A 14,040-nucleotide genomic window follows, 5' to 3' on the forward strand; every position below is an offset into this window, starting at 1 on the left:
TTGACACAGTCTCCAGGAAAAAAAGCATGGGGCTGTAATGTACACACGGTTATGATAACCACCGTATCTCAGTCCCTGATATTTCCTATTCCTTTTATCCCAGCAGAGATTAAGGAGACAATGAAGAGGGAGAACAAGAGCAGAGTGTCTGAGTTCCTCCTCCTGGGGCTCCCCATCCAGTCAGAGCAGCAGGGCATGTTCTTCACCCTGTTCCTGGGCATGTACCTGACCACAGTGCTGGGGAACCTGCTCATCATCCTTCTCATCAGGCTGGACCCTTGCCTCCACATGCCCATGTACTTCTTCCTTGGCCACTTGGCCTTCTCTGATGTCTCTTTCTCATCTGTCACTGTCCCAAAGATGCTCAGGAACATGCAGACTCAACACTTATCCATCCCCTATGTGCGGTGCATTTCTCAGATGTATTTTTTCATACTTTTTGTCTTGACAATTTCCTTCTTGCTGTGATGGCATATGACAGGTATGTGGCCATCTGTCAGCCACTCCACTACATCACTGTCATGAGGGAGGAGCTGTGTATCTTACTGTTGGCTGGATCCTGGCTTTTCTCGTGTGCCCGATGCCCTGTTGCATACTCTCCTGTCCCACCTGTCCTTCTGCGCTGACAATACCATCCCTCATTTCTTTTGTGATCTCACTACCCTTTTGAAGTTGACCTGCTCAGACACTTCCCTCAATGAGCTAGTTATCTTCACTGAGTGGGGAGTGTTTGCCTTCCTGCCATTTTGTGCTATTTTGGGCTCCTATATCTGCATTGGGGCAACCATCCTGAGAGTCCCCTCCATCAAGAGGATCTGCAAAGCCTTGTCCACCTGTGGCTCCCACCTCCTCATGGTGTTTTTGTACTATGGGACTCTTGCATGATTTACTTCATTCCTTCATCAAACAATTCCAAAGTCAAAGACATAATTGCTTCAGTTATGTATACAGTGGTGACATCCATGTTAAATCCCTTTATCTATACCCTGAGGAACAGGGACATGAAATTAGCTCTGGGGATACTTTATAGGAGGAAAATTATTATTTTTTAAATTTTTTTTGAAGATTTTATTTATTTATTTGACAGAGAGAGACACAGTGAGAGAGGGAACACAAGCAGGGGGAGTGGGAGAGGGAGAAGCAGGTTTCCCACAGAGCAGGGAGCCTGATGCGGGGCTCGATCCCAGGACGCTGGGATCATGACCTGAGCCAAAGGCAGACACTTAACAACTGAGCCACCCAGGCGCCCCTATAGGAGGAAAATTATTTTTGCCAAGTAGCCGTTACTCACTCATGTTCTTTTTTTAATTTTAATTTTTTTATAGAAAAGCATAATCACTTTTTTAAACTTTGTCATGCACAATATTGAGTTGTTTACTCACTTCTCATTACTTAATCCTTTTTTGCTATTTAAATTTTAAAGTTTTATTTTTTATTTTTTTAATTTTTAAAGTTTATTTATTTATACTTAACTGATGAATCCTTGAACACTACATTAAAACTAATTATGTACTATACAGTGGCTAACTGAACATAATAAAAAAAAGATTAAAGTTGGATCAGAAAAAAATAAAGTTTATTTATTTTTATTATTATTATTATTATTTGTAGTGTTCAATGATTCATTAGTTGCATATAGCACCCAGTGCTCATCACAACATGTACCCTCCTTAATACCATGTTCTTAATTTTCCTAGTGATGTCTCCAGGGACATCACCTTGAAAAATTGTGGAAGTGGCAAAAATGGCCAAGTTACTTTGCAGCCCCTCCTTGCAAGTGTGGTTTTTTCCCTACCCACTGAGTCTTTTGGGCAGGACTTGTGGTTGACTTTGACTAATAGAGTCAGTGAAAGTGGTGTGAGATTTCCAAGCCTACATAGACTCTGTTGCTGCTACTCTTGGAACCTTGAGACCACCATGTCAACTAGTCCAAGTTAGGCTGTGTGAAGATGGGGGCCACATGGAGGAGAACCAAGATTCTCCAGCTAACAATCAACCAGCTCCCAGGTGACCTGCCTGGTAGGTATCAGCAGAGGCATGAGTGAGCCCTTGTTGAGATCAACAGAACCAAACCCAGACAAGAAGCCCCATCCAGCTGAGCACATTCCCAGCCCAAATTGTCAGCCCATGGAATTGTCATATAAACAATGGTTGTTGTTTAAGTCACTAAGTTTTGGAATGGTTTGTTACGCAGCAAAAGCTAACTGATACAGTGACTGTCCTTGTTTCTGGTGCCCTCCACATTTTCCTTGATTTCAATGGTCTCTTCCCCTTTTTGGACCCCTGCCTGGTTGTATTCCCTGCCTATTTTTCTAGAACCCACTGAAATAAAAATATTCAGGTTATGATCTCCATAACCTATTGCCTTAGCTTTAGCTATATCTCTTCATGTCCTCGTTATTTTCACATAACCCTTGGTATGTGGCATTATCAGCAACTCTCATTTTTGCAAAGTCAACATCTTAAGGTACTTCCTTATCCATCTGAAGAGATAAGAATGACTTGCCATGTTATCAAAATACATGAACTTCTTTTTCTGAAGGAAGATTACACATTATGTTTCCTCTTGAAGAAGAGAAACAATTTTAGACTAAGATTAGAGGTCTGAATAACATTGCATTTTGTATAAGTTATACCTTCTTGCCCCTTAACACTTGATACCAGGCTGAAAAGATAAGAATTCTCAAGTGTGCTTTTGATTTGAATTTCCCTGATGGCTAATGATGATAACACATTGAGATACCACCTTACATCAGTTAGAATGGCAAAAATTGACAAGGTAAGAAACAATAAATGTTGGAGAGATTGTGGAGAAAGGGGAACCCTCTTACACTGTTGGTGGGAATGCAAGTTGGTACAGCCACTTTGGAAAACAGCGTGGAGGTGCCTCAAAAAATTAAAAATAGAGCTACCCTATGACCCAGCAATTTCACTCCTGGGTATTTACCCCAAAGACACAGATGTAGTGAAAAGAAGGGCCATATGCACCCCAATGTTCATAGAAGCAATGTCCACAATAGCGAAACTGTGGAAAGAGCCGAGATGCCCTTCAATAGATGAATGGATAAAGAAGATGTGGTCCATATATACAATGGACTATTACTCAGCCATCAGAAAGGATGAATACTCAACTTTTACATCAACATGGATGGGACTGGAGGAGATTATGCTAAGTGAAATAAGTCAAGCAGAGAAAGTCAATTATCATATGGTTTCACTTATTAGTGGAACATAAGGAATAGCAGGGAGGACATTAGGAGAAGGAACGGAAAAATGAAGGGGGGGAAATCAGAGGGAGAGATGAACCATGAGAGACTATGGACTCTGAGAAACAATCTGAGGGTTTTGGAGGGGGGATGGGTTAGCCTGGTAATGGGTATTAAGGAGGTCATGTACTGCAAAGAGCACAGGGTGTTATACGAAAACAATGAATCATGGATCACCACATCAAAAACTAATGATGTATTGTATGGTGACTAATGTAACATAATAAAATAAAAAAAAGAATTCTCAAATGTGATCTGCTACTTGTCTTTAGAACAAAATTATCATATGGACCATTACAGTTGAATTAGTATGAAGGTTTGTGGAACATGGTTTTAGATTAACAAAAAGTCATTAAAATGGCTAATGTGGGGGTGCCTGGGTGGCTCAGTCATTGAGCGTCTGCCTTCGGCTCAGGTCATGATCCCGCATTGGGCTCCCTGCTCCGCGGGAAGCCTGCTTCTCCCTCTCCCACTCCCCCTGCTTGTGTTCCTTCTCTTGCTGTGTCTCTCACTATCAAATAAATAAATAAAATCTTAAAAAAAAAAAAATAAATAAAATGGCTAATGTGACACTGAGTAATATATAGAATTGTTGAATCACTAAATTGTACCTGAAACCAATATAACATTATGTTAACTATGCTGGAATTAAAATAAAAAATGGCAAATAAATGTTATTGTTTGTATAAAAAATGGCTAATATGAAATTTAATGATAATTCATAGTATCAATTTATGTAAATGAGATAACAATAAACATTTTAGTTTCTTTGTCCTTTTGTCTATCATGTCCTGTAGTTATAAAGAGTATGTGTGCCTGCAAGTGCTTAGAGTAATAAAGTTGAGAATGGCTGCATTTGTAATGTAGTTGCTAGTTACACATTGTGTCTGATTGTTTCCTAAAATCTAAACATATTGCAAAGATTTTGGCTTTATTATCCTTAAATCAGTTTTTGCCTGTGACAAAAACCCAGCAGAGGAGCATAGTGCATTAAATCTCATTTCCAAATTCCCTAAACCAATGTAGGCTGTATATATTTTTTTAACTAGAACTTTCTTTGTGGGGACAGCTTACTTATGCCTTCTTAATCTAGGTTATGAAAATGAGTTATCTTTTGCTTCACAAACAGCATGACTTGATTTCTAGAAAAGAAAAAGCTAAATGTGTCTATTGTTTATGGAAATTTCTAGAAGTGAATAAATCAGACAAAAATATTTTCCTTTTGTGGAGCTTATATTCTAGTGGGGAGACAATGAAAATAAACTTAATATGTAAGTTTCATGGTTTTTAAGTGATATAAAATGTAGTATTGTGGAAAAATCAGGCATTCAGGGGACAGGCTGCAACTTTAAGTGGTGTGATGACAACTGGTCTCACCCAGAAGGTGATATTTGAACAAAGAATTGAAGGCATCAGGGAACAGAGCCACTGGCACATTTGCAGGAAAAGTATTTCAGGGAGCAGGTACAGCACCTGTAACATCCTGAGATGTGACAATGCCAGCTATGTCCAAGCAACAAAAATGAGATTCATCCCTGAAGGGGAGTGAGCATGTAGAAGAGCAGGAGGAGATATATATATATATATATGTTTTTTTTTTTTTGACGGATAATTTTAAAGCCAACAGGGCCTAGGTCCTTTAGGCTTTATGATTTGATTTTTACTGTGAATTATTTGTATAGACTTGGAAGCTTCCCAGCAGAAGAGTAACATGATTCAGCTTTAAAAAGGATCACTCTGGCTGGAGAAGGGGGCTGCGTGGAAGCAGGGGGACCACCTAAGAGCTACTGCAACAGTACAGTTAAGAAATGATAGGCTGGAATGGTAGCAGAGGAAGTAGTAAAATTTTGGTGAATACTGTATTTGGTTGTAAGTTGGAACCGACAAGAATTGCTGATGAATTGAGAGGAGTGTGAGAGAAAGGTAGGAGTCAAGGATTCCTACATTAAAAAAAAAAAAAGTTTTTATTTAAATTCCAGTTAGTTGAGATGTTGGGTGGCTCAGTCAGTTAAGCGTCTGCCTTCAGCTCAGGTCATAATCCCAGGGTCCGGGGATCGAGCCCGGCATTGGGCTCCTTGCTCAGCGGGGAGCCTGCTTTTCCCTCTCCCTCTGTCTACCACTCCCCCTGCTTGTCCTCTCTCTCTTATTCTCTGTCAAATAAATAAATAAATAAAATCTTACCAGGGTCAACAGCATGGTACTGGCACAAAAACAGACACATAGATCAATGGAACAGAATGAGAGCCCAGAAATGGGCCCTCAACTCTATGGTCAACTAATCTTCGACAAAGCAGGAAAGAATATCCAATGGAAAAAAGACACTCTCTTCAATAAATGGTGCTGGGGAAACTGGACAGCCACATGCAGGAGAATGAAACTGGACCATTCTCTTACACCATATGCAAAGATAAACTCAGAATGGATGAAAGATCTAAATGTGAGACAGGAATCCATCAAAATCCTAGAGGAGAACATAGACAGCAACCTGTTCAACCTTGGAAAAAGAAACTTTTTGCAAGACATGTCTCTATAGGTAAGGGAAACCAAAGCAAAAATGCACTATTGGGACTTCATCAAGATAAAAAGCTTCTGCACAGCAAAGGAAACAATCAACAAAACTAAAAGGCAAGCTACGGAATGGGAGAAGATATTTGCAAATGACATTACAGATAAAGGGCTGGTATCCAAGATCTATAAGGAACTTTTCAAACTCAACACCCAAAAACAAATAATCCAGTCAAGAAATGGGCAGAAGACATGAACAGACACTTCTCCAAGGAAGACATCCAAATGGCCAACACACACATGAAAAAATGCTCCACATCACTTGTGATTAGGGAAATACAAATCAAAACCACAATGAGATAACACCTTACACCAGTCAGAATGGCTAAAATTAATAAGACAGGGAACAAAAAATGTTGGTGAGGATGTGGAGAAAGGGGAACCCTCTTACACTGTTGGTAGGAATGCAAGCTGGTACAAACACTCTGGAACCTGGTGTTCTCAACAGAAGCTGAGGACTCAGGACGTTAAAAATAGAGCTACCTTATGACCCAGCAATTGCACTACTGGGTATTTATCCCAAAGATACAGATGTAGTGAAAAGAAGGGGCACCTGCACCCCAATGTTCACAGCAGCAATGTCCACAAAACCCAAACAGTGGAAGGAACGGAGATGTCCTTCAACAGATGAATGGATAAAGATGTGGTTCATATATACAATGGAGTATTACTCAGCCATCAGAAAGGATGAATTTCCATCATTTACATTGACATGGATGGAACTGGAAGGGATTATGCTAAGTGAAATAAGTCAATCAGAGAAACACAATTATCATATGGGTTCACTCATATGTGGAACATAAGGAAGAGTGCAGGAGACATTAGGGGAAGGGAGGGAAAACTGAATGAGAAGAAATCAGAGAGGAAGACAAACCATATGAGACTCTTGACTCTGGGAAACAAACTGAGGGTTGCGGAAAGGGAGGTAGGTGGGGGGATGGGGTAACTGGGTGATGGAAATTAAAATATGATGAGCACTGGGTATTATATTCAACTAATGAATCATTGAACATTATATAAAAAACTAATGATGTACTATACCTTGGCTAATTAAATTTAAGTTAAAAAAAGAGAGATAATAAGATATGAAGATATTTGCACAAAATAAAATAACTAAAATAAAACCTTTAAAAAAATAAATAAATTCCAGTTAGCTTACTTACAGAGTAATATTATTGTCAGGTGTACAATATAGTGATTCAACACATCCATACACCTAGTGCTCATCACAACAAGGGTGCTCCTTAATCCCCATCACCTACTGAACCTATTCCCCCACCCAGCTCTCCTCTGGTAGCTAAAGGATTCCTACATTTCGGTTTGAACAACATGGAGTTATCAATAACTAAGATGTTAATGAAACAAATGTGGGAGCATGTGTGAGCAGCTGAAGGTAATGAGTCTGTAAACCATAGCAACAAAATAGTCAAAGTTTATTCAGGACTTAGAAAATGCCAGAAAAAGTTCTAAGTTCATGTGTTTTAACTCATTTAATCTCTTAGGGCAGGAATAAATTCTTACTATTAGATTGGAAGAATTAATCAGTTAATTCAATTATTCATTCAATAGCAATCCTATGGCAATAACAGTGATTCTAGATATCATTATCTTTTTTGGAAGATACAAAGATAATGATCACAAGAGCTGATGTCCATTGTGCATTTATTATATGCTTTTGCATGAAACATCTCATTTAATTTCAAGAATAACTTCTGAGGACAATGTATTTTTATCCACACTTTACAGGTGATGTAACAGGGCTGCGGGGATTACTTTATATGCTCAGGGCCAACTATTAATGAGAGGCATAGCCCAGACCCAGTTCTTCTGAGAACTGAGCCCAAGGACTCAATCTACTCCCTCTACGCTCTCTTGGAAAAGGTACACCTTCACGCCCTGAAGTCTCTCCCAAGGGAGAGAGGGGACCTGCAGGATATGAAGTTAAAGCTAGATTGAGTGCTTATGGTAGCAAGTGGTGTGGAAGTTTGCAGAAGCCAGACTTATTCTTCCTGGACCATAATGTGCTGTTGGGAGGGCTGACCCAGTGCATTGGCAACACTGGTGATGGAGGCTAAGCCATTCCTACTTCCCCCCTGGAACTATGAACAGGCAGAAAGGAGCCTAGAGTGTCCCTGAGATCTGGATCACCCTCTCAGATGGATCTAACAGCTCAGTCCCTCCAGTTCCCGCACAGGCTCCTCCCGAAGGTCTGATAGGAATTGGTGGCCATTAGTTTGCTTGATTCTTTCCTTAACCAGGAGCTTAGAGACTTTCCATGAGTCCTCTCTGAGGTTTGTAAAATTGTTATCTCCTGCCTGTTGCCCTGGAGCTCAAGGACAGACACAGAGAGCTCATGAGATCATGGGTTCACAGAGGCTTTCTTCTTACTCTTTGTTCCTGGTGTTCTCAACAGAAGCTGAGGACTCAGGAAAATGGCACAGGTCAGAGTGAGCTGGGAAATCTAGGTGGGCAAGGTGTGTCTCTGTGTCTAGAGCTCTACATATGTATGGGTCTGTGTGGTGTTTCCTTGCCAGTACAATGCAGATACATAAGTATGTTTTCTTCATGAATTTTCTTTGTGTGTGCATGTGTGTTTGTGTATGTGTGTGTGTGCGTGTGTGTGTGGGTAATTGACCCCAGTCCTATTCTTTTCCTCTCTTAGACAAGAGCATAGAAGTCTAAATAAGTGTTGCCCCTTTAAACAAGTGCAGGGCATTTGTGTGTGTGATCTGGGATCTCCTAATCAGTCCCATTGAATTCAAGTGTTTGCCCCACGTCTCTTTCTGTAACTCCCACATTTTCATCCTTGGACAGACATCATAATTAAGTAAATGAGATTGTGTAGTCTGAAGAAAGACACATATGCTCCCCAGTCTGGGGGAGAAGTTTCCTGAATTTACTCATGACCAGAAATAGGTAAGAGGTCTTGAACTGTCAGCTCAGTGTGTAATTATGTGTGATATTGTATTTTGTTTATAAGTCGTATTTTATGTGGTTCCAAATGTTTAGAGTGTGTTGTTGTTGTTTTATGTTTCATGTACTTGTCTTAGGGGCCTCTGGTTCTTTCCTATGAACTCAACTACTTCCTTAACTGTGTTTCAAAAGTAGCTATATATATATATATATATATATATATATATATATATATATATATATAAAGCAGGCAGGTTCACATGCATTTCCAGTCCTGGGCAGGTGTTATACACTAATGAGTGTAAGCTCAGTGTCTGCAGTATGGCAGACTGGGGCCCAATGTTCAGTCTGGCTCTTATATGTTTTATGATCTTAGGAAGTGACTTCCTCTCTCTGGCTCAGATTCTTCACTGGCAAAGGAGAGGTAACTATTCTTACTTCATCATGCTATTTTGAGGATAAATGAGGCAATGCACACAAATTATTCAGCACCATGCCTGTAACATAATAGGTAATAGGAGGAATTTTTATTATCTTTCCCCGAATCTGATGTTTGTGAACCTGGCTTGATATAAAGATATAAACTCCTTGAACATAGAGACTTCCTATTTCTTGTTCACTACTATGTACTCAATATGGGACAAAGCTTTTGTTCAATAAATATTTGTTGAGGGATCGAGTCCCGCATCGGGCTCCCTGCTCAGCAGGAAGCCTGCTTCTTCCTCTCCCACTCCCCCTGCTTATGTTCCTTCTCTCCCTTTGTCTCTCTCTGTCAAATAAATAAATAAAATCTTTAAAATAAATAAATAAATAAATATTTGTTGAATAAAGAATAAATGTCCTTTAGTTGTTTTGGGAAAAAAATCTGGTTAATGTGACAGTTTCATATATCATTAGAGCTAGAGATGGACAAATTAACTCATGCACTGTTAGTGTATAAGAAAGCAACTGATTCTGTGCATTGATTTTGTATCCTGCCACATTACTAAAGTGCTGTATGAGTTCTAGTAATTTGGGGGTGGAGTATTTGGGGTTTTCCACATAAAGTATCATGTCATCTGTGAAAAGAGAGAGTCTGACTTCTTCTTTGCCAATTTGAATACCTTTATTTCTTTTTGTTGTCTGATTGCTGTTGCTAGGACTTCTAGTACTACGTTGAACAATAGTGGCAAGAGTGGGCATCCTTGACATGTTCCTGATCTTAAGGGAAAGGCTCTCAGCTTTTCCCCATTGAGGATGATATTCGCTGTGGGTTTTTCATAGATGGATTTTATGAACTTGGGGAATGTTCCCTCTATCCCTATACTCTGAAGAGTTTTAATCAGGAAAGGATGCTGTATTTTGTCAAATGCTTTTTCTGCATCAATTGAGAGGACTATATGGTTCTTCTCTCTCCTCATATTAATGTGTTCTATCACACTGATTGATTTGCGAATGTTGAACCACCCTTGCATCCTGGGGATAAATCCCACTTGGTCATGGTGGATGATCCTTTTAATGTATTGTTGGATCCTATTAGCCAGGATTTTGTTGAGAATTTTGGAATCCATATTCATCAGGGATATCGGTCTGAAATTCTTAACTTTTACATCAACATGGATGGGACTGGAAGAGATTATGCTAAGTGAAATAAGTCAAGCAGAGAAAGTCAATTATCATATGGTTTCACTTATTTGTGGAACATAAGGAATAGCATGGAGGACATTAGGAGAAGGAGGTGAAAAATGAAGGGGGGGGAAATCAGAGGGAGAGATGAACCATGAGAGACTATGGACTCTGAGAAACAATCTGAGGGTTTTAGAGGGGAGGGGGGTGGGGGGATGGGTTAGCCTGGTGATGGGTATTAAGGAGGGCACATACTGCATGGAGCACTGGGTGTTATACAAAAACAATGAATCATGGATCACTACATCAAAAACCAATGATGTATTGTATGGTGACATAACATAACATAACATAACACAACATAGCATAAATAAATAAATAAATAAATAAATAAATAAATAAATATCTAAACCGTTAAAAAAATTAACTCATGCACCAAGAGTTGTGAGAAATAAACATAAATGTTATGATATGTTTACTGACATTCCCTATTTTCCCCAATTGCCAGAAGAGATGAAAACAGCATGAGGAAGGAGAACCAGAGCAGCGTGTCTGAGTTCCTCCTCCTGGGGCTCCCCATCCAGCCAGAGCAGCAGGGTGTATTCTTCACCCTGTTCCTGGGCATGTACCTGACCACAGTGCTGGGGAACCTGCTCATCATCCTGCTCATCAGGTTGGACTCTCACCTCCACACCCCCATGTACTTCTTCCTCAGCCACTTGGCCTTCTCTGATATTTCCCTTTCATCTATTATAGTTCCAAAGATGCTCATGAACATGCAGACTCAGCAACAATCCATTCCTTATGTGGGGTGCATTTCTCAGATGTACTTTTTCATAGTTTTTGTTTGTCTTGACAACTTCCTTCTTGCAGTGATGGCATATGACAGGTATGTGGCCATCTGTCAGCCACTCCACTACACCACTGTTATGAGGCAGGAGCTGTGTATCTCATTAGTAGCTGGGTCCTGGTTCTTCTGTTGCATCCATGCCCTGTTGCACACCCTTCTCTTGGTCCAACTGTCCTTCTGTGCTGATAATACCATCCCCCACTTCTTCTGCGACCTTACTGTGCTCCTGAAGATGAGCTGCTCAGACATCTCTCTCAATGAACTGGTCATCTTTACTGAAGGAGGAATGTTTTTCATCCTGCCCTTGAGTAGTATCTTGGGCTCATATATCCGTATAGGGACAACTGTCCTGAGGATCCCCTCTACTAAGGGACTCTTTAAAGCCTTTTCTACCTGTGGCTCCCATCTTTTTGTGGTGTCTTTATACTATGGGACACTTGCAGGTGTTTACTTTTTCTCCTCATCATGGGACTGCAGTGACAAAGACATAATTGCTTCGGTCATGTATACTGTAGTTACCCCTATGCTGAATCCCTTTATCTATAGCCTGAGGAACAAAGGTATAAAACAGGCCCTAGAAATATTTGTCAAGAGGGCTAACTTTTAAGTGACAATCACTAAATCCGATTATTGTAGTCATGCACAGTGAGATATATCTCCTAAAACTATTGTATGGTTGGCTACTCTATGTAACTTAAAACGAATATACATTCTGCTGTCATAGTGTTGTTAATATGTCCACCAGGTCAAGTCTGTTCCTTGGATTGTTAAATATTCTTTACCGTTAATTTTTTCCTCCTTGTTCATCATCTCTTAAATGTGCAAAATCTTGTGAAGCATGCTGCATAATTGTAATTGTGGATTTATTTTTTCCCCTTTTAGATATGCCCAGTTATAGCTTATGTAATTTATATGCTATGTTATTGATGACATGCAGATTCATCATGATCTGCTCCTGTGTACTGATTCTTTAAAGCAGTGGTATGCTGAAGCTGGCTTATATTGGCTTCAAGTTGAATGTGAACATCTCTTTCGACTCCACATTCAATGATATCACATTGGTAGACTGAAATCAGCCATACTGGAAATAATTACACTATGGTAACTGGCAAAGGCTACAAAGCAAGGCTCCTCTTTGAGAGCTATTTTTATTCATTTAACATCATACCACTGCATTTATAAATAGGAGATATTTCTCTTTATCTCTAGCAGCAGCTCCTGCCTTAACATCTTCTCATCTACTTCTTCTGATTATTAGTAGAGCTATGTCAGCTTTCTTTTGGTTAGGTTTACATGTTATGTCTTTTTTTTATTATGTTCAGTTAGCCAACATATAGTACATCATCAGTTTTTGATGTAGTGTTCAACAATTCATTAGTTGTGTATAACACCCAGTGCTCATCACAACATGTGCCCTCCTTAATACCCATCACCTGGCTACCCACATGGTATTTCTTTTCCATCAATTTTCTTTAAACTGTTCTATGTCCTTATATCTGTGAGACATTCCTTGTTAGCACTGTGAAGTTAGGTTGTGTTCTTTTTAGATAGATTCATAATCCTTGTATTTCTGGGGAATTTGATCTAGTAACATTTAATATGATATATTTGAATTTATGTTTTTCACATTACTATATGTTTTCTTTTTTAAATTTTTATTTAAACTTAAATAGCCAACATATAGTATATCATTAGTTTCAGGTGTAGAGTTTAATAATTCATCAGTTGCATATAACACTGAGTGCTCATCACATCATGTGCCCTCCTTAATGCCTGTCACCCAGTTACTCCATCCCACCACCCACCTCCCCTCCAGCAAACCTCAGTTTGATTTCTATAGTTAAGAGTCTTTCATGGTTTGTCTCCCTCTGATTTCTTCCCATTCTGTTTTCCCTCCCTTCCTCTACAGTCCTCTGCCCTGTTTCTTATATTCCACATATGAGTAAAACCATATGATAATTGTCTTTCTCTGATTGACTTATTTTGCTCAGTATAATACCCTCCAGTTCCATCCATGTCGATGTAAATAGTAAGTTTTCATCCTTTTGATGGCTGAGTATTATTCCATTGTATATATATACCACCTCTTATTTATCCATTCATCTGTCTATGAACATCTGGGCTCTTTTCATAGTTTGGCTATTGTGGACATTGCTGCTATAAACATTGGGGTGCAGGTGTCCCTTCAGATCACTACATTTGTATCTTTGGAGTAAAAACCTAGTAGTTCAATTGCTGAGTCATAGGGTAGCTCTATTTTTAACTTTTTGAGGAACCTCCATATGTCTTCCAGAGTGTCCGAACTACAGGATACCAGGCACATACTCTCACCCTGGCCCTAACCCTAACCCTAGATCTGAGAAAAAAAAATAAGATGTGGTACACACACACACACACGCTAAGATGTAGTATACACACACACACACACACACACATACAATGGAATAATACTCAGCTATCAAAAGGAATGAAATATTGCCATTTGCAACAACATGGATGGAGCTGGAGAGTATTATTCTAAGTGAAATAAGTCAGAGAAAGATAAATACCATATGATCTCACTCATACGTGGAATTTAAGAAACAAAACAAAAGAGCAAAAGGGAAAAAAGTGTTAAACATAGTGGGTGAAATTTTAATAAGAAAAAAGTTATGGTTATATCATTTTAAAGTATCTACTCAAATGATACTAATTACAGAAATTAAAATAGTAACTTTACAGTAGAGAACCTAGCAGACACCACTTTAACCAACTGATCAAGTACAAAATCACTAGTCTGATATCATGAAGCCAGGTTCACAGGAGGAGCATGACAACACCCCAACAATGCCACCTCAGCAC

The 14,040-nt window shown here is 39.3% G+C and overlaps 2 protein-coding genes across 2 annotated transcripts in view; one reads left to right on the top strand and one right to left on the bottom strand.

Moving 5' to 3' along the window:
* LOC116641228 (olfactory receptor 1L8-like) overlaps positions 1-14,040 on the bottom strand; it is a 58,862-nt gene that overhangs the window by 14,069 nt on the left and 30,753 nt on the right.
* Positions 10,874-11,806, top strand: LOC116641292 (olfactory receptor 1J4-like). Its single transcript, XM_032418968.1, has one exon. The coding sequence runs from the start codon at positions 10,874-10,876 to the stop codon at positions 11,804-11,806; it is 933 nt and encodes a 310-aa protein (XP_032274859.1).

Source organism: Phoca vitulina, unplaced genomic scaffold, assembly GCF_004348235.1.
Source record: "Phoca vitulina isolate PV1807 unplaced genomic scaffold, GSC_HSeal_1.0 scaffold21, whole genome shotgun sequence".
Taxonomy (NCBI): Eukaryota; Metazoa; Chordata; class Mammalia; order Carnivora; family Phocidae; genus Phoca; species Phoca vitulina.